This window comes from Solanum lycopersicum, chromosome 1, assembly GCF_036512215.1.
Source record: "Solanum lycopersicum chromosome 1, SLM_r2.1".
NCBI classification, from domain to species: domain Eukaryota; kingdom Viridiplantae; phylum Streptophyta; class Magnoliopsida; order Solanales; family Solanaceae; genus Solanum; species Solanum lycopersicum.
The window spans coordinates 80,045,924-80,067,950 of NC_090800.1; the positions used below are offsets into that span (position 1 = coordinate 80,045,924).

The 22,027-nt window shown below is 33.5% G+C and overlaps 2 protein-coding genes across 6 annotated transcripts; one reads left to right on the forward strand and one right to left on the reverse strand.

The window, feature by feature from the left end:
- Positions 1–5,301: 5,301 nt before the first annotated feature.
- Positions 5,302–7,594, forward strand: LOC101264554 (deoxypodophyllotoxin synthase). Its single transcript, XM_004229721.4, has 3 exons — positions 5,302–5,774; positions 6,418–6,754; positions 7,211–7,594. Exons 1-3 carry the CDS (start codon positions 5,392–5,394, stop codon positions 7,460–7,462), a joined length of 972 nt encoding a protein of 323 aa, XP_004229769.1. The 5' UTR covers positions 5,302–5,391; the 3' UTR covers positions 7,463–7,594.
- On the reverse strand, positions 6,149–20,896 carry LOC101263936 (probable helicase CHR10). 5 transcript variants are annotated; one of them, XR_011210838.1, is made up of 18 exons: positions 20,625–20,875; positions 20,020–20,118; positions 18,539–18,617; positions 18,286–18,440; positions 17,945–18,076; positions 15,232–15,409; positions 14,578–14,713; positions 14,284–14,401; positions 12,690–12,779; positions 12,339–12,446; positions 12,044–12,235; positions 11,290–11,415; positions 10,556–11,217; positions 10,159–10,304; positions 9,214–9,378; positions 8,343–8,457; positions 7,898–8,039; positions 6,149–7,440 (listed from the first exon to the last, which is right to left on the reverse strand). XR_011210838.1 is itself a non-coding variant. In XM_069287157.1 (17 exons), exons 2-17 carry the CDS (start codon positions 20,053–20,055, stop codon positions 8,009–8,011), a joined length of 2,469 nt encoding a protein of 822 aa, XP_069143258.1. In that variant the 5' UTR covers positions 20,056–20,118; positions 20,625–20,875; the 3' UTR covers positions 7,739–8,008. The 5 variants fall into 5 exon arrangements, 3 of the variants coding, with proteins under 3 accessions (XP_069143258.1, XP_069143260.1, XP_010325463.3); XR_011210839.1 differs by having other exon boundaries at positions 6,743–6,821; XM_069287157.1 differs by lacking the exon at positions 6,149–7,440 and having other exon boundaries at positions 7,739–8,039.
- Between the last annotated feature and the right edge of the window lie 1,131 nt (positions 20,897–22,027).

The window sequence follows — 22,027 nt, forward strand, 5'->3', positions numbered from 1 at the left end:
TATTGTTATCTTGTATTTAAATTTGTTATATTATGTATTGTACTGTTTTCTTTAATTTAAATTATCATACCATGTATTGTATTTTTAATTAAATTTTTCATTTTGCCATTTTAATTTTGTGTATTCTTTATAATGAAAATTAATAATAAAATAAAATTTTACTATCGATGAAAATTAAAAAAAATAAAATACAATTAATTTGGAACTAAAGTAGTATATATTAAAAGATAATTTTTTTAAAATATATTACATTTAAAAAAGAATTATGAATATTAGATATTTTTTAACAAATGAAATTATACGTAAAATATATATAAGTAGAATGAAAACAAATTAAAATATCACAATATAATAAATATAAGTATATTATAAAGAAAAAATAAAATAATATATTAATGAAAAGAAGAAGTTAGGTTAAAAGTCGGTTGCCAACTATAATTTCACGCACGTCACGAAACAATATCCACATTTGTTTTTCTTCTATTATTTTGACTTTTTTTTATCAATCACAAAGCAGACAAAATAATAAAATAAAAATTTTAAAAATTCCCCTTCTGATAGTTTTTATTTTTTCTTAATCACAATTGACAAGTTTGATTTTTATGTTGATTAGAAAGTAATAGAAATAATAATAAAATAATAAAAAAGTTAAATAAAGAGTGTGAATAATAGTTATTCAAATTTGAAGAATTATTATTCACCTTTCTGTAAACGGAAAAGGGCCTAAAATATCCTTAAAGTATTGAAAATGGTATAAAATTACCTTTCATCCACCTATTGGCTCCAAAATACCCTTCACACACACCTATTTGGTCCAAAATATCCTTGTCATCCACCTTTTGGTTCAAAGTTGACCACTTATTTAACGGTTTTATATTTAAACTATTTAAATATTTTTAAAATACGTGGCACTCAACTATTTGTTACAATTTAACTTACTAGTATAATTTATAATTCAATCCACTACCCAACCATTATTAATTAAATCCCTCTAAATTAATGAACCCGTCACATTATTAATGCAAGCTACTGCCACTTGAGTGTTTTTAAAAATTATAGAAGTAAATTATCATACATTCAAGTGGCTAAATAAAAATCACCGATAAACTTAAAAATCTGACTATGTTAATCTTAATTATTCTTACGTCTCAATTATGTGATGTTACTTCATAGGTAACTTCTTTTCAAAATAATATATTAAAAGTTTTAAAACAAATCATAGATATTTATAAAATTATATTTAAAAAAGTGCATGAATTAATTCGGGATGTATTACTTCTTTGCCTTTAATAAAAAATTTCTAATTCAACTTTGAAAGAAAGTGTCCTCATAAATAAGCGGCTCAACCTAAATTTAATTGGGGCTTCGATTCGGACTCGAATAATTTTGAATGTTATTTTGAGGAATCTATAATTTCATCCTGTGTTTAGTACGATTTTGATATTATAATTGGATTATTAATTGGGTGAGGTTTAGTTAGTAATGAGTGGGTAGTGGGTTGGTTTATAAATTATATTAATAAATTAAAATTATAATCAATAGTTGAGCGCCAAGTATTTTAAAAAAATATTTAAAGAGTTTAATTTTAAAACAATTAAAAAAGTGGTCAATTTTGAACTCAAATGTGGATGAGAAGGGTATTTTGGAGCCAATAGGTGGATAAAAAGGGTATTTTGGAGCCAATAGGTGGATGAAAATGACATTTTGGAGCCAATAGGTGGATGAAGGGTAATTTTGTACCATTTTCAATACTTTAAGGGTATTTTAGGTCCTTGTCCGCTCTATAAATAGAGAATAGACCTGATTTGAAGGTGGGTTGTAGAGGACGTTTTTTATTTTACTCTCCAAATACAGAGAATGGATAGTAAAATAAAGATTGATTGGAGATAGTCTTATGTTTCATATTAAGAGACCGTTTGGATTGACTTTATAAAAAGTAGCTTTTAAGTCAAAATTAAACTATCAAATTGAAATGACTTTTTAAATCAAAAAGATAAAACGTATGGGAGACCCATTTTTGATTTTGATTTATTTTAAGTCATCTTTTAGGAAAAGTGCATAGTACCCCTCTGTCTATGCCTGAAATCTCAGAGATACACTTATACTATACTAAGGTCCTATTACTCCACTGAACTTGTTTTATAAATAATTTTCTACTCCTTTTTGGCCTACGTTGCACTAGTTCTAAAAAAATGTTAACACATGTTGGGCCCACAAAATGGTGCCATGTAAGCCGAAATATTATTTATAAAATAAGTTCAGGAGGTAATAGGATCTTAGTATAATATAAGTGTCTCTGGGATTTCGGGCATAGGTTGAAGGGGTACTTGTGCATTATCCTCATTTTTTACCTTGTCAGACACTTCCTAACTTATTTTAAGTCATTTTTGACTTGTTTTAAGTTTTATATATATATATATATATATATATATATATATATATATATATATATATATATATATATATATCTTTGTCAAACATTTTAGGAATCAAAAAATGACTTAAAAGTAGGTTTGATAAACTTTTAAACACCCTCTAAATATTGAACTGCTAAGGACAATGTTTTAAAGGGATGAGGCGTGAGGTCAGATGTTTTATCCAGTATAAGGCGAGACATATTCGAGACACAGGACATAAGTCTTATGGATCTACGAGTCGCAGTCTCATGTATATTCAATTTTTTAATTTTATTACTAAGGAAATAAGTAAAAATATAACTTTCAATTATCTTACAAATAAATTTTAATAATTAATCTATAATATATAGAAAGAAAATATTATAATTTTTATTTGAAAATTGTATTAATAACCAATAATGAAGAAAAAAGTATTACAATTATTATTTGAGAAATATCATATTATCATTACACCAATAATAAAAAATATGATTTAAAGCAAAAAAATTTACGCCTCAATTTCTAAAATTTACGCCCTATGAATCAACGTCTTTAATTTGCACCCTCAATAGTTTTTGTACGTCCCGCCCCAAACTCGCCCCTAATAAATGTACTAGTTATTCCATGCTGAGTATAGTGTATAACAACTAGAAATATTTACACTATTAAATATTATGAACCAACAACTAGATTGGACATTATAACTAATCATAAGACAATTAAAGCTAAGCTCAACTAATCAGCTGATTCGTAATTTAATAATTTATTTATAATTTTATATATTTAATCTAACTGCACTTGATGTAATTAAGTCATTGTTTGTTTTTACATTGAACAATTTCTTAATAAATTACTCTAAATAATATTCGTTTCGATTAAGAAAAAGAAAAAAGAATGCACCAACATATTAATCAGACTACGTAATTATTAACCAGGGAAAATTTCCCGAAGATATGTATGATAATTTAATATGAGCAGACCAAAAGAATAGTATTAAAAAATAACAGAGAGTTTTTGCATATAGACACTCAAAATAACTTAATTATGCTTCATAACTATAGTTTGCTAATTATGATTCGTACCTATAGAAGAGGAGTAATACGAGCGAGATTGGGAGAGAGAGGAGAGTGAGAGAGGGCAGAGAGTGGAGAGAGGTAAATGTATATGTATATCTGTCAAATATATATATATATATATATATATATATATATAATTGTTATACATATGTATTTGTATATCTAGAGAGTGAAATTGAGAGAACAAGGGGAGAGGCGAGCAAGATTGGAAAAAAAGAAGCGAGTGAGATAAGGCATAGAATGGAGAGAGGTGAATTATATTACGTATATCTGTCAAATAGTTGTATATATGTAACTAGTATATAAATGTATTTGTATATTTATTTAGCGAGATTGAGAGAGGTGACGTAACTACAACTAAATTTAAGCTTTGAGCCGTAATTAATTCAAACTATAATTATATTAGTTAATCAATTAATATATGTTTATTTAAGAGCATAATTGTCCTTAAAAATAACTACGTTTAAGTTGCTTATGATAAATTAATAAACATGAAACTAAATTATTTGTTGTTTGACGTCATCCTACAATAATTATCTCTTATATCTTGCTGATCAGCACCAAATAAATTTGTAATTAAATAAACTAGAGCTGTAATGGTCAAAGTTTGGTAATAAAATGTTCTTTATTTACCAAAAAAACTGTTCATGTTGAATCAATTCACAGTCGTACTTTCATTAATCAATTCTTTATAAGTTAATAAAAAATAATGCACCATAAAATAATAGATATGATTTCATGAATGAGCACATCAATCATAATTAACTTACCCGTCCGTTCATATCAAATACTTGATATTCATTACTAACTTTTTTTTAAAAAAAAAAAATTGTCTAAATATAAAGTTTGTCCACTTGAAATTTTACAGTGGCTTAAAAACAAAGAAAAATGCTCAACTATACAATCAAATGGTTAGAAAAGGTTTGATCTATGTAATCAATTAAAAGTTTTGCTCATCTATGTCATTGTTATTAACAAAAAATATTAGCTTATTCATGCCATTTTTTCACTCCGATTATGCAAAAAAAAAAATTTACATCCTAAACAACTTTTAGCACCTTTCAATTGAATTTTTTAGATCAATCTTTTTGCTTCTTCCTAAGAACTCCAAGAACACATAAAGAACATTAACAATTCTCAAATTTCTTTATGAAACCACTTCAAGTATCAATAGTAATTTCCTCCTAGGTAGATATCAAAAATCAATATCTTTTGAGCTCAACTCAATAAGACTCACTTGAAATTTCTCCAAAGTTTCAAAACATCAACATTTTTTAATAGTAGAATTTTCTCCACAACTTCAAATCATTTGAAATTTTAAACATAGACTCAAAAAATAATAGGGAACAGAGATCTAATGTCAAAAACAACTACAAAAACATAAATCAAAGCAATTTTTTGAATTTTTAGGACTAATTTTTGTTTTTTTGGAATATTTTTTTAAATACAATGTGAAAATTTTAGACTCTACAAATGATTTTAGAATTTTGATTTTTCAAAAAATAAATTAATGATGTCGCCGGAATTTGAGATGATTTAGTGAAAATATGAATATGTTGAAAATTTGAGAGTTGTTTATGTTTTTGATGTTCTTAAGGAAAAAGAAACAAATAGATTACAGTAGATCCAAAAACTTTATAAGTGTTAAGTTGATTTTGCAAAATCAGAATTAAAAATAAGTCTTTTCTTTAACAACATTAACATAGATGAGCCAACTTTTGAAGGATGACACAAATAAGTCTTTTGTGAAAGTTCGATGGTACATTAAAACCTTTTTCCTAAAAAAAAAATAATAAATACGAGTACACTTTACTTAACACTTCAGAAACGTCTATATAATTAACTTTGAAAGAGTGACATGCATTAGTATTAATCCCCCATATACCAAAGCTAGAAACATTGAGCTTCAAATTTTGAAAATGAACAAAAACACATTAATTATGAGTGATTCCAAAATTCCCATAATTGATCTCTTCAAATTAGACGAATACTCAAATTCTTGGGTACCATTGTGCAATAACGTTCGACATGCACTTGAAGAATATGGTTATTTTATAGCACTCTATGACGATGATAAGAAGAATAAGATTTCAACAGAAATATTCGATGTAATGGAAGAATTATTTGATCTTCCCATTGAAACAAAGAAAAAAAACACTTCTGACTTTTATTTCTATCAATGGAATGGTCTACTGAAAAAAGCTCCTCTTCATGAAAGCTTTGGGATCCCACATCCAACTGATGTTGAAGCACTACAAAGCTTCACTACACTTATGTGGCCACAAGGCAACCGCAGATTTTGGTGAGACATATTTCATTTTTCCTTCATTTTATTTTCTCCGCGAGGATTCTTAGTAGCTTAGTTAATTGATTGGTTATCTGAACTAAGAAGGCTATAATCCCCTTCCTTTTACATAACCCCCACACTGCAGCTGCATATGTCCCAACTCGCTCTGCCTCCACATGATTATGTAAGACTAAATTTCATTCCTTAAAATAATAATCAAGAAAGGAAAATAGCAGCAAATACTGATATTTATATTTCAATAATTTATGTAAAGGTTACCATGTTTGATTCTTAACCTCACAATTGTCAACTAAAGAGTTTTTGATGAATTTTGCCATTCTAATATGACTTAGAATAATATGAATTATACTCATCTTGTCAACTTAATAGACTGACCGAATGTAAATTGAATTTATTTAAGTCATATAATTCCAATAATTTGACTTATTCAACCTATTTTTTAAAATCCAATATGAATTTATCAATGAGATTTCATTATCTACCTACTAATCCCGCCCCAAACCCACACCCATCCCATCCGGAGCTTGATACAAAAACATTTGTATAGCCGATTACAACAAGTTTGATACAGTTTCAATTTTAATAACCTCCGAGGGTTACGGTATATATATATATATATATATTTTGCGTATGCTAGTGAAACAGTGACATCGTACGTCAAGGTAGCAGCAGAAGTAGAGCAATTGGTGGATAAAATGGTATTCGAGAGCTATGGAGTAGCAGAAAGGCACTATGAATCTCATGTTGCAGCCACTACATACCTCCTCCGCCCTATTAAGTACAGACCACCACTGCAAGGGGCGGAGGACGGGTCTGGCAATATCGGTTGCAATGCACACACGGATAAAAGCTTCTCCACACTTCTCTTTCAGAATCAAATAAATGCTTTGCAAGTTGAAACCAAAAGTGGAGAGTGGATTGACGTTGATGTCCCTCCCTCCGCCTTCGTCTTCTTGGCTGGTGATGCTTATGAGGTAAGGTTGTCATTTTGTCAGTTTCACCATCAATCTCAAATTATTTCATCGACTACTTTTTATATTCCTGCATGTAGCAAGCAACTATAAACTAGTTCTATTGTACTAGCTAACATTTCGTGGAGTTTTCTTCACTAAAATTGTTAATTAAAATTTTGCAAAATGTTGCTTTTTCCGGTGGAGTAAATCGCTGCTGTTCCAGCGATTTTGCCATTTTGGTTAATATAAAATTTTATATACCGTTTTGAATTTTTTGTTAATATCTCCGGACTCCTTGATTATGCCCCATAGGGCCTATTCAAGAAAGCCACTCCCTATCAAAAGAAAATAGGCAGAGCTCAAAACTGAGACATCTTGTTACAGGCCACTGCACCACATCCTTTGGTGCATCAAAGTTCACACATCATTCAGTTATTTAATGCGACAAAAAGTAAGTAATTTTGTTTGTGGAAGTAGGCATGGAGCAATGGAAGAATATATGCAGCAAGGCACCAAGTGTTGATGAAAGAGGATAAGGAAAGGTATACATTGGCGTTATTCACATTCAACAAAGGAATAACAGAAATACCTGAGGAATTAGTGGATGAAACACATCCTATACAATACAAGCCTTTTGATAATTTTGGATTAGCTTGGTACTACCTCTCAGGTGCTAGCTCCATGGCTCATGGCACTGCTAAACCTTACTGTGGAATTAATGCTACGTAACTTCAATTTCATGTTCTTACAATTAAGATTTCATAGTCTGGAAATTGAATTATTAAGGAAATAAAAGACAAAACTATGTAACAAGTGAGTGGGACTTCAATTATATATAAATCCATCCGGTCAACTTCTCTACTTAGTTCACTCAAACTACCAATCGTTTAATTTTCAAAAAAATGAACTAGTTCTCTAAAGATTAAAACTAAATGTTCTCTAGATCTCATGACCCTGTCCACTGGCAAGTGTCAAGGGAGAAGAAAATACTAATTCACACCAGTGTTTTGCACCAAACCAAATTAATTTTAGCATAGTTAAGCGATAAGTTACAAATATTGACAAGGTAACCTAGTATGGCTGAGTTGTACAAACAACTTCTAGATACCAAACCATTGATTAGATTGTTTAAGGAGGTTTCTACATCAAATTGTCATTGCTTACCTCACGTCCTGATCAAAGGCCAACTTCATGCTGCATGAGGTCAATCTGCACTAATGAGACTGTTCCCTGATGTTGTCCAATTGCTGATGGAACACCGATGGTATCCATCTCTTAGCTCTGAGATGCACGTCGGAAATAATACCTGCACACGTGAAATATAATGAATCATGCTTATGGAAACTGACGACGAATGTTTATTCTTGGTTTAGAGTTATAATAGTTAATATTTCACACTAGAGCCAACTCAGAAAGAGGATTTTAGTTTTTCTCTTTCCCCTTTGGAGAAGCAGTAAACTACAAAGCCCTATATATTGGGCATGCTAAAGAAAAAATATTCAAAGGTATCAATAATACAAAAACTAGTACGACAACCAACTTTTATGAAGCATGCTTGCACACATACAAACAGGACTACATTTGTGCCACAAACAACAGAGGAACTTACACAAAAATATTTATGCCATGGAGAGCAGCATACTTCCGCAGCAGACGTTCAATTGTATACCATTCTGACCTGTCAGAACCATCCTGATAACCGATTCTTGGCATGTGGATCGATGCTTGAAATATCAAAAAGTATAAAATAGACTATTAGGATATTGCAGTGGCAGAAAAAAACAGTCACCATCAAAGAGAATATTTGAGCAATTTTTACAAATGTAATCATGATAATAGCTGGAGATGCATCATGTTATAGCCAGGAGTACTTTTGAATAAATGTTTTTGCAAACACAATAAACAGTAGTGTTTAAACAATTATAGAAATTTCTTGTATTTATTTTTACTAACAAACAGCTGGTACAGGTTCAGACCTACCTGCCACATCAGTGCATAACCCCCCAACCCACCCCCCACCCCACATCCCCAGAGATTCCTGACCAGGAATAACATAGCTCATCATGTCTGGATGAGCAGATCAGATCAGCCTTTTCAAACTATATAGACATTGCTCCAATAAGTTCATGAATGCTGTCCGAAAATAATCATCGATGCTCAAATAAATAGTGTTCTACTCTCCTCCTATCTAAGCAAAAAGTACTTGCTTTTACTTTACATGTTAATAAGAGAAGCTAGATATGCAAGTCGCTTGAGATGTTGAACAAGAAGGTTTCAATTTAATGTGAATTACTATATGAATTTCAAGTAAAATATTCACTCCCTAAGGTGTATTTCAAAACAAACTGGTTCTCAAATATTTCTTGGTTATAAAAAAAATTGAAATAAGGAACTCAAATGCAGATCAAACAAAACATAGAGAACTCAAACTACAAATAAAACAGAAGAAACGTTTCTATAAGACTGGAAATTGGAAATACCGGACTTCTGAGCAGCTGAATACGATGCCTTTGACAGACATCTCTCCAAGTCGGGGATGGAGATACTGCCGCGTGGGACTTTGCGCCTAGGGTTGTAAGACTGCACAACAGCCAAAGCTACCCATTGAGAAGCATGAGGTGAACCACTGCCCTTAGCTAGATCCTCTACATCACAATGATCGCATGGAGATATAACAAGAGAATTAATTTAAGGTATAGCAGAAGACCAATAAAAGAAATTTGACAGGACTAAGTGGAGCAGGAGGAGAAGAGTACAGGCAAAAAGAAGGAAAATACAAGACGACAATATTTTTAAGATATTTTTTTCTCATTTTGAAAATTAAGTAGTAGCTCATATTAGGTGTAGTGCAGGTCATAGAAGCCACCAATCCGGCAGCCCATGTGGAACCTATCATTTCTTTTATTCTCTGTCAATTAGGATATCTATTTTTTCCCTGGTAAAGACGAGTTCTTCTGTGAGAAGCATCTTCCCCAAAATCTTCCACTTAAACTGGTGTGAACCCTCCAAGCTTTTCTATCAATGTACTGAGCATATCCACTACCATAACATTTTATATCTTACAAAGACTCCTAATTGACAAGTCGAGATAAACAAACATTCCATGATTTCAAACTGATTAGCATGATTGACTCATCCACATATGCAGCAGGAGGTAATAACTGGTTGAACTGCAAACTTATGTGTGCAAAATATTACTAAACTCCACCACAAAAAGGAAGCATTTGTCCAAAGAGAACTAATCTAGAGGTAATTAAAGTGGAAGAAATGCATGTACACATACACCTCTTCTCTCATAAGTATCAAGTACACAATTCACTGAGTTCCTAAATTAGCACAGGGCTAGTTAAAACCATGAATAACAGTGCTAGTGATGTCAGAGAAAACAAACTGATGACCTTGACTAGTTAAAGCACCAAATTTACCTGTGATCTCTATAAGATGGAGATCGCCTAGATGAAGATCACCAAATTCAGAAGCTCGTTCATACGCTGCAGGTACACTAGTTGACAGTCTTGCCAATGCATCAAACATACCCCCATGACCCCAGTTTCCTGATGTATCAACACAGCTACCAAAATTGACAAGTAGTCAGAACATGCACATGAAACTTTGCCAAGCTTGAGTGGTTTTAAGAAATTATCAAATGCAGGTGTCCTCTGTTTATCTCAAAATTAATAATTTTAGTACTCACAACATATCCAACCCAATAATGGAAAGCTTAACACGTCTGTGCAATTAAAACAGTGGCAAAAATACTTCTATAAAAGCTGTGATAAGCATCACAAGCTTGACCTGAAAAGATAAGTGTTTCATATACACCTGAATATGATGGTCGGCTCTGATGAAGACACTTTAGAAGGACGGGTACAGTCCCCGTAAACAAAGTGAACGGCTCCAGAATCAGAGGAGATATCAGTATCAGGAGCTGATACAGGATCTTTGACCGATAAGGAGTGGTATCCAAGAGTCTCCCATTTTGACATTTTCTCCTCCTCTACCTTCTTCTTTGCAGCTTCAGCTTTTAGATGTTTTTCTTCAGGCAAGCTTCGCCTGTTTCCTAACTCGAAAATTGGATTATGGTTTATCTGTGATGCTTCCTTGAATTTCTCAACCCACTCGAGATACGATGTTTCATCAAGAATTTGATCAAGCTTAACAGACTCTGGACCCCTTTTCGTAACCACATTAAACTCACTTAAGAAGTTAGCTGGCTTAACCTCAAACTTGTCATCTCTAGCTGAACGTTCTTTATTGCGAAACGCCATAATTGTTTCTGCCATTGCAGTCAATTCATTCCTATCAAATTTATCTGATTCTTCATTGGTTACTTCTGCGGGATCTAGCATATGCAAGCCAAGCATAACAGATCGCAAGTCACCAGCTTCAGCTCCTGCCATCTCTTTCCCTTCCTGATCCAAGACATCATCTCCTACAATGTTGTGACTAAGCTGTAATTTCCGTTGAGCTCTACGCATGATAACCTACACAATCAAAACCTTCCTTTAGGGTAACTAAATATCAACTTTGAAGTAGCTCTCAAATCTTCTCTTCACCTCCTCCACTGACTGCTCTGTGACTAAATTTATAGATAACACGTGGTTTGTTTGACCAATTCGGTGAGCACGTTGCAAGGCCTGCTTGTCTACCTGAGGATTCCAATCTTGCTCGTAAAATATGACCTACACCACCAACACTTGTCAAGGAGATGAAAGAAATGGATGTCCAACCAAAACAAGACAGGTCCATATGTTACTAACATCACTATGCAGTGGCCAAAAGGAAGAGGAATGACTATTTTGTGCCATTGAAATCGCACTTAAGACAAGAATTAAAGTATATTATTCAAATCACTTGCAAGAAGTGCACCATTAAGCATTGCCAGGTCCAGAAAAATTATGACTTCCTAACACATGCTCCACCTATCATCCAGTAGGTATCAACTGGCATCACTGTGATGCATGTTGTCAACAAAATATGAGCTATCAGCACTTTTTTCCTTGATGGTATAACTCGTGAGCTAAACTTCTTGATGATAACGATTAGGAAAAGAGAAGCGCGTCAATATCCATAAATGAAGATAATATCCTTTAACAAATTTGAGTTCAAGCATTGAACCAGTTTGAACTTGAACTGTTAGATATTCTACCTGTGCATTACAATTTCGCTTTTGCGTATGATCCAAATGAATACTCCTTACTTGTACAATATATATTCGAAAAAAGTACTTGTACAATATAAGGATTAACCCGAGTATATAATCTTAAACCAATCTGATAATAAAAGTTCGGGCCAGAAATTGTCACTCACTGTATCAGCAGCCACAAGATTCAACCCAACTCCACCAGCTCTTGTTGAAATCAAGAAAACAAATGCTGCATTTTGTTCAGCTTCAAACTTTGATCTATTATGACTAAAGCTCCTGATTGCAGCAAAGCGCTCTTCCGCACGAATTGAACCATCAAGACGCTCATAAGAATACTTCCTCAATTCCAGATAATCCTGTACAAGATTAACAAAGCAGAAGACCGTTCAACTGCCGGTTGAACTGTTCAAACATTTCAAATGGAGTTTTTGTAAAACATACCAGATTACAAACATTTACCTGCAGTATATCAAGTGTTTGAGTCATCTGAGAGAAAAGAAGAACCCTGTGTCCACAAGCATGAAGTTTTTGAAGAAGATGATCCAATATTAGCAGCTTGCCGCTAGCCTGACAGCACTTAATGGTTAGAAAACCATACCCATGAAAACGACATACTTACCTGGGGTGAAATATTAGTAATAAATATAAAAGAATGCAGGATAATCTTTTAACGCTAAATAACTAACAGCTGCATACTCTTAACTTAGTAACAGCCGGGTAGATTGCCATTACTTAAGGTGCATACCCAGTGTGAAATCTACAGCCACAAAATTACAAACAGTGACAATCAGCAGAAAGCAGATACAGTACCTGAACCAGGTGTTCTCCCTCTTCATATGGTTCCGGTTCTATACCAGCAAAAAGGTAAGGATGACTACATGCTTTTCGTAGTTGAATTACCTGAAAGTGAGTCTGCAGGTTAGTATTAGGGAAGACACAAGCTGGAGCTCTAACAAATAGATCTCCAAGTCCAAAGCATTTTTCTCACCCTTTAAAGGCTAAAACAGCTACTTAAGCATAATAATTATGACAAAATGAGTGGAGATGCTGAACCTCAGAAAGATACTTAATGAACTCTCATTGAATGCAGATTCAACTTAGAAAAGGATGTGAGTATTGAATAGCAATTCACTGAAAAGCACAAACAATTAATGTTAAAGGTATTCCAAATACCAATATGTAAGTTACCTCATTGACTATAGTCTATAAGGTATAATCAGTCACTTTATGTCATAGAGCCTGTTTGCTTTTGCTGATTGTAAATACCTGATAAGTTTCAAGTGTTGAGAAGTGTTCTTAATTATTGAAATTGATGCTAGAAACTAAGCAGCTAAATGTTGGATAAAAGTGCTGAAACTAATAATAAGCAGCTGCCGTGCTTGGTAAAAAGGTGTTGATAAGCTGTTCTTTTAATTAAATGACTAAAGTATCCTTAAAATTTGTACAAAGTATTATAAATTTGAAAATATCTTTTTAAAGAAAGGGAAAAACCACAAATATAGAATGAACATGAAGTTAGGGGTTTTGTTTTGAGAAAGATGGTTCAAGAATTAAAAAATATATTAAGGATAAAATAGTAAAAGTCTTGGTCAATCAAAAAGTGCTTACAAGCTGAAAAGCCATAAGTCAGGATTGACCAACTGATTATTTTTTAACTTATAAGCACTTTAGATGTTTAGCCAATGCATAAATAAGCCAACATGTGTTTTATAAATAAGCTAACATGTGTTTTATAAACCAGTTTGACCAGCTTATAAGTTTAGCCAAACATCATGAAGCAGAAACCTACAACCGGATTACAAATATTAGTAGTCAGTTCATATTACATGACAATTTTAAGTCTAATTATCTGCTTCTTTCTCAGTCTGGTGTTTCAGCACTTTCAGATGCAGTACCAACTAAGATTCATTTAACTTACGAAGTATGTAAAACTAATCCTAAAAACTAAATATTTTACACAAGTATAGCCCAATTATTTTACAAGTAACATGTCATCAACTTTAAAGTGTGAATAGTTATTATAAACAAAAAATCGTCACATGTAACGGTTCCATATGTATTACTTATACTATACAATCACCGAGAGTCATAGCTTAATTCTTACCACCAGTTATCACTCAAACTCTATTATTTAACACCTACTAATAATCCTGGCCAGAATTTGGCATGTAGTCAACCTAAAAAAAGAAGCTCATAGCTACTCTAACTAATCAGGATGTAGTAAACTAGGGACCATTCATAATGCATTAAGAGTATTCATAACCTACAGAAGCTTTCTGTAGCCACTCATAATGCATTCAGAAACCTCTAGTTGTACATTCGAAATCAACCACACATGGAAGAACAAGTTAAAATCATCAAACCCAAAATAAGAAATTCCTTGGCCAAAAGAATAGGTATATACAATATTCTGCAACGACCGGGTATTGGGTGCACCAGAAGCAAGTGCTAGCAGCTGAGATAGCTCCTTCCTTAGTATGGACATATATACCTTCTTTTGCAGGGCCACCAGTGGTGCCATCCTAGAATCAAAATTACTAACATATTAGCAACACTACACAAAAGCAAGTCCAAGGAAACCACGTGACATACTATCGACAGCCATCTAAAGATGACATATCCTCTACCAGCTCTAGTGGAACTTCTGCAATAATATGTCATTTGCCAAATCAGCGATCATGGAGAAAGATGAACTTACACAGTGATCTCAGTTAGAGGAGGCAGCACAAGAGTCCCCAACTCGATAAGCTGAGATTTAGTTCGTCGGAGCATAAACGCCCCTATTACATATTTCAAAATTTTGAATTGTTCCTTAGCTTTGTCTGCATCAGGACCTACTCAGCGGAGCCATATTAGAGAAAACATAGGAGTGAGTCCATTGCTTTCAAGTAAATGTAAAAACATGTAACATGTGGCAATGTTATTTGGATTTAAAGATGCTCCTACATAATTCAACGCAATCTTGTGAAGTGGATTCAACCTTGTAAAGTGAATTCTGAAGTCCCACTTAAGATCTCAGAAAATATTCAGTAGCATTTTCATATTAAAAAATTACTCTGAACTTTCACAATATCTTTCTTAGTCCCTAGACTTGATTCATAGTTGAAAAACTCCCATTTATAAAAATTGAAGGGCCCAATGTCTGTCTCAATAACCCAACTTACAGTATGTTGCAAAAAGAGTTACAGGAGCAATGCTAATTTTAACTGAAAAAACATATAACTGGACAAACAAATTCCAGAAGAGCCGTGGTCTTTTTCCGAGGGGTGTGGAGAAAGAAGAAGAACAATAAACAACTCTTTCTCAGAAATATAGAAATATAAAAATGACTCATGACAGGTGTAAGTATTACATGATGGATCTCCAGCTTCCTTGAATGCAGAGAGGAACTGCTCCACTGTTCCAAAAACTGAAGGCATACAAAAGTGCAAAAGAGCCCAAAGCTCAGAAAGGTTGTTTTGTATGGGTGTGCCAGTCATCAGCAATTTCCTTGGCATAACAAAACGCTCTTTGAGCACATTATACAGGACCTGTAAAGATTTCAAACACTCAGCAAACAAAGATTTAATTGTTGAAAGTCAACTGCCCACTCCCCCCATGCCCAAACCAAAAGTTAAATTGAAATATAAAAATTGCTCCAGAACTATAAGAAATAGATTAATGACAAAATCATGCGGAAATATTAATACATATCTCAAGTTTGCATTTTCAAATGATATTTTAATCTACAAAAGGAAATAGTTAATCAAGAAAAGATATCTGAGAATGTCCATGCAGTTCCAATGAAAGCTGGGAGGGTAACATTATTTTTCAAAGTAATGATGATTTTGAAGACATTTCATCAGATTAACTCTCAAGAGGAGAAGAACTCCATTCAAGAACTTGGAAGTTCAGAAAAAGAATGATTATATCTCTATTCTCTTAAGGGGCAGAATATAATATGTATCCAAATCTGCTATAATGATTCATCCAAAACACAGATAATCCCTACCCATACGTTTTCTGTTATAAGAAAATCATATTTATCCAGATACATGGTAAGGTTGCAGGACACTATCACATCCCTATTAGAATGTTAGATACATCAGTGTTCATTTACGCACTTAATTAACAGTTTAACACAACTTTAAAGGATAACCGATGAGGTGCTGAAAATCTTAGACAAGTTAAGAAGGGATTTCTTATGGCAAGGAAGCAAGATTGAGAAAAGTTTCAACCTGGTAAAATGGAGGCAGTTCAGCAAAGCAAGAGTTTTGGAGGTCTGGGAGTGAGGAACTTAAAGCTTCATTATAAGAGACTACTTACCAAATGGCTATGGAGATTTACTCGAGAAAATCAATCCGTGTGGAGGGAGATTATCCTTCATAAGTATGGCCCGGAGGGGCAATGGTGCACTAATAAAGTGACTAATACATATGGGGTTGGGGTTTGGAAATCTATCAGGAATCTATGAACGACTCTCAAGCTAAACACCAAAGATAGAGTTGGTAGGGGAGACGAGATACTTTTTTGGAAAGAGGACTGGAGTGATCATGGCACACTTCAATCCCTTTTTCCTAGACTATTCTCAATAAGCTTGAATACTAGATGCAGTATACAAGAAATGTGGTCCCCTCAAGGGTGGAACCTCACTTTCAGAAGACCCCTAAATGATTGGGAAATACCATGGGTAGTAGTTCTAAAACTAATAGGAAACATCCCGGGCATTAATACAAATTCAGACAAACTCATTTGGAGGCACCACAATGATGGAATTCTCACTGTTAACAGAGTATACAAAAGGGAACTGAGTGTTGCTGGAGGCAGGTCAACTGGACCTTGGAATACTATATGGGAAAGTGTGGCTCCTAATAATGTGAAATGCTTCACTTGGCTAGTAGCCAGGAAGGCATGCTTGACACATGAGGCACTGCAAAAAAGGGGGTTCATCATAGCATCTAGATGCCTCCTCTGAAAGGAGGCTCTAGAAACCAGCAAACACCTTTTCATGCATTGCAAAGTAATGACACAAATTTGGGCTATGTTCACCGCCATTGCTGGAATCAATTGGATCATGCCAGAACATACTGCAGACTTGCTTAGCTGCTGGATCAGAAGAGGAGGAAGCAAAAGCCAAAAAATATGGTGGAGGACAGTCCCAGCCTGCATCTGGTGGACCATTTGGAAGGAAAGGAACCAGAGGAGCTTTGAAGGAAAGAATCCTCTATTTTGAAGATTAAGTGGAAAGTAATTACTTCACTAGGTTTTTGGTGTAAAGAACAGAGTATAGAAGAGGAAATCCTATTAGTGGATTTTATAGGCTTTTTGTAAGTATCTCTCTTTTCTTTTTTTGTAAACTATTTGGAAGTGGCCAGCATAGCCTTAATGCTGAAGGAATACAATTTACCAATTTCAAAAAAAAAGGTAATCTGCAGGATTAACTTTATTCAACTTGACCACACATGATAACTGCATAAGTTGTCAATATTGTAGCTTATACCGGTTTTGAATATTTTACATGCAACAGTAGATATGCATCAATTCCGTACTGGTTGGGTTAGCTATATGAATCTTCAATAACCATTTAGCTCGGTTTGAACATATTTACGTAGTCAGAAATGGCACAGATACCACCATTCTAATTGTGCTCTTTTTAGGAGAAGGGATTTTGGATACTATGAGTACAGACATAAGGGGCTTGCCCTCTATTTCTAGGCTTGCTGAAGGATGAAGGTCGTTAAGTATCACACATTGATGAGGAAATGGGTCGTTATCTCCTCATATGGTCTTGGAAAATCCTCACCTCTTGCGCTAGCTTTTGAGGTTGAATTAAGGCCCGAGATACCTTTCATCATCAGGGATGGGAAAATATGGTTATAGGAGGTTCATGAATTTAATGTATAGAATGGGATTTCAGGGAAAAATAGCCTAAATAAGAGAAAGAGTTCCTCACTTGACTTCAAGCCGGGGAAGACTAGTTCAAGAACTAGAAAGATCTTTAAATACATGAATCATACATTAAACCCCCATATCACTTGTGATATCTCAAGATTTGTGAAACAAAATACAGAGAATTTCAGACATACACTAGATGGATTCTTGAGCCTTTGTGCTTCGTCAATTATTGCATAACACCATGGAACTTGGGATAGAAAATCTTCATCAAGTAATACTATGTCGTAAGTAGTTAAAAGCACATCAAAAGGTAGTGATTTTGCCTGTAAGAAATGAGGAAAATCAAGGTAAGATAAATAACAAAAGAATTGACAGTTCTTGAAGAGAAAAATAATGTATAAAGCCCCAGTATGCCTTTAGACGTCCAAATAGAGCTTATATAAACGTATACAAAGTACCTACATAAAATTAAAATGATTGTCTTTAGAGACACTTTAAAAACTTAAAAGTGTGTATACAACCCAATACTTACAACCGACGCCTCCCTGTTCATACTCTCATATATCTTCCTACGTAAGTTGCACCGATGCTCCTTGTCTCCAGTATAGGATAGCACTCTCAATTTTGGGGCAAAATTGGCCATTTCAGACATCCAACCATCCGTCACGCTAAGAGGACAGAGTACCACTGCAACATTTTGTCAGAGCTAAGCATGGATTGTTAACCTAAGATGTATCTCGGCTACTATTTCTTATTAGATCAAAATTACAGTTCTTCCCACTCACAGAATGGTCCAGGAGTCTTTAGATAGACTTTCAAGTAGCTCAGCAATGATATAGCTTGCAAAGTCTTCCCCAATCCCATCTGCCAAAAAACCATTAATAGCAAAGAGAAAATCAAGACAATAGCCATCGACTACAAATTCGCTACTTAACAGATCACGGTGTTTTGTATTACCAATTATAGATAGTGCAAACCCAACCTAGACAAGCTTGAGGAAGGAGAGTCAAGTAAACAAAACATTTCTCCTAGCAAAGACCACTTAGTTTTCACCTATGTTTCATTTAGTCAAGGCTCCAAATCTAGTTTTCACCTATGTTTCATTTAGTCAAGGCTCCAAATCTTCCAATCAACACGAAGTTCTCTTAAGAGATTTAAATCTTTGTCTAGTAAGCATTCGTGGACACGGCCAGAATTCAAAGTATCCAAAAGGAAGATGGTACCAAGAAAAAATAAAGGAAAACTTATTTGGTGACCAGATCAAAGGCATAAATTGCAATCCACTTTAATTTAATAAAACACATTTAATCACTTGCTGCAGAAATACTGATCTGATCCATAAAAGCACAAGAAATAGAAAACTTATAGCATGTTCTAAGAAGGAACTTGTTAAATGTTGTGTGCAATTGTGTATATTTATACATTTTTCTTAATGTTCTTAATGTTTTTTGAGAAAGTTCCTTTTTTTGAGAAAGAATGTTCTAAATGTTTTTTCATCCGGGTTTTAAAGATTCTTTTTCAACATTTTCACATGATCTTTGGTTAAGTCTGTCAAGATGCTAAGAAATTCAGTTTCATAATGTGCTACATGGATCCTTCATTTCCCTGAACAGTTAACAGCCCCATGTGGGATGATTGCTAAGCAGAGTGAATCATTCATGCGGAGGCCATACATAATAGGTGTTAACTGCCTTGTTGAAACAATCAGCTTTGGATTATTTTTTTATCAACATAGATTCTAAAATGTTAATTTTCAACATAATTCAATTTCATGTATTACCCTAGGTAAACTAGTACATCGACATATCCCCACAGGCAACTTTTTTAATGATTTAGGATAACGGGAAAATCTTGGGGAACAAAAATACCAGATAAGATCTCTATTCCACAAGGGAAATAGCATAGTTCCACCAAACATTACGCTTTCACTAAATATTTTGTGAAGCATAATATTGAGAAGAAAGACTGAAGAATTTTAACATTGTTCCTATAACTTTTTTCTCTTTGCCCTTTATCCCCTGTTACTACAAAACACTTTCAGATAATTTCAGGTTTATACAGCAGAAGTTCAGAATTTTGAGGTCCCTATAAATTTCTTTTCGAATGCGCCTATCTACTTTGATATAACAACAGAAAGACCAAAATTTCTTATACAGACATATCTCACAAAAACAATTAACCATTCCACTGTGGCTACATTCACCTCAAAGAGAAACACAACAAACTTTTCAAGCACCTAACATGAAAAGATTGCGCGCGTTCACACCTCAATAAAGTCTTTTGAGTTTTGACTCTTCATCATAAGAAGATAAATTAAAAAAACAATTAAATGCTGGCCTTAATGTTGGCAGTGATACCTCATCCCCTGCAAGAAAAATAAAATGACAACATCACCGTTCATGTCAAATTATGATAAGCAATTATAGAAATAAATACTCCCGGTGTCACAAAAAACATAGCAAATTCGACTCATTCGTTGTTCAGTGTTATCTCAGACATTTTCATTACTTTCTCTATGAAATGATGGTAATAATCTATAAATCAATAGTTTAAGGTTATTCAAAAGAGTAGCCTTATAAACAGATCCGAAATTGAGACTTGAAAGTAGTAGTAAACATCATCTTCCGATTAAATTATGTCATCCTTGTTAAGGAAACACCGCAAAATGAAAGAACTACAAAAAAAAATACTGCAACTTCATTCACTTACAGTTTCGTTCACTTTCTTCATAGTTATAGACATCACATTCGGTTAAAATTAAATTACGGCTTCCTTGCTGAAGGGACGTCAAGAAATTAACGCAAAAACATATGATTAACACAGTTTCATTAGCTTTATGTGTAAAAATAACTTTATAGAACGAGGCAATACCGAGAATGACGTTGACGCCGAGAAGGTATCTTCGGACGAGCCATGAGACTCCTTCAACTTGGTGAGGTTTAAGAGCCGCTTCGACTCCGAAGTCAACGGAGTTGACCGGCGGATCATCGGCAACTGAATCACCGGCGTAGACAAACTTCGCCGCAGCGATTAATCTCTGCTCGAAATTCATCGGCAAACAGAATCGTGGAAGCAATTGGAAACGGGGAAGGGGCGGTGCTGAAAAGTGGAAACTACCGCTTCATTTTAATTTTATTTCTTTTTAGAGCCAAAATGTTTATTCGAACCCCGCGATACGTGCGCGGGGAGTGTTATTTTACCAGAACGCCCTCGGACAGCGTTATTTTGCAAATTGAAAATTGGAAAATAGGGTTTTTTTTTTATATAAATATTGTGTTTGAAAATCTGTTTGCAAAAATTGTGTTCCTTGACAAAATGTTAGTAGCACTACTTGCACTATTTTATCCGAAAGAGTTTCTTGTACAAAATGTTAATAACCAAAAAAGGATCGAAAATATTTTCTAATTTTATTTTATTGATTAAATATGTCTTTATCGTTAAAATAAAGTTATTTTTATTCCTGTTGTTATCCTCTTTTTTAACAAAAAATACCCAAATCAGAATAAATTATCTAAAAAAATCATCATCTCATTCTAACCACACCCGACACAACAAACAAGTAACCCAAGCAATTAGCCTTCTTCAATATATCATGAGACTCGAGTTCAATTTTTTCAGAAATAAACTTCTGATAAACCTCAGAAGTTTTTTTAGCAATATTAAAAGGACCCAATTAAATTCTTTTCTTGCTAAATAGGTTTGTAATCTCAATAGCAATTTTCTTGATTTTTTTTCTCGAACAATAGGAAACAATACTCAAAGAGCTTATATATTTTAGTAAAAATACGAATCTTTACATTCGATGAATTCGAGGTCCGACAGTCCACCATTAATGGCGGATTGAAATTTTCTTTTTCAAACCTAATTAGGAGATGATACAATTTACCAGAAAATTGATAAAAATCCAATGGTTTTTGCTGTTTGATAAAAAAAGATTGAATCTTTACCTTTTTTTTTTTGAATAATCTCATAAACAATAATCTTTGGTCCTTTTTCCTAAGATGATTCTGTAGCATATGGGTCTCAATTTTTTACTCTTATTTTCCTATGTATTTCAATTATCCATGTAACTTGTTTACAGTGAAGCTATTGCCGCTAGTGGTAGATTCTAACGAAGATATTTTCTTGTTTTAATGAAGATCAATTATGTTAAAGTAAGAAAATTAAATTGACAAGATGATGAATCCACAAGAATATATATTTTTGCAAACATATGTAGCTTTTAAGGAGTAAAGAGTATTTTTTTATTTAACAAGGAAGAAGATGAAGAAATT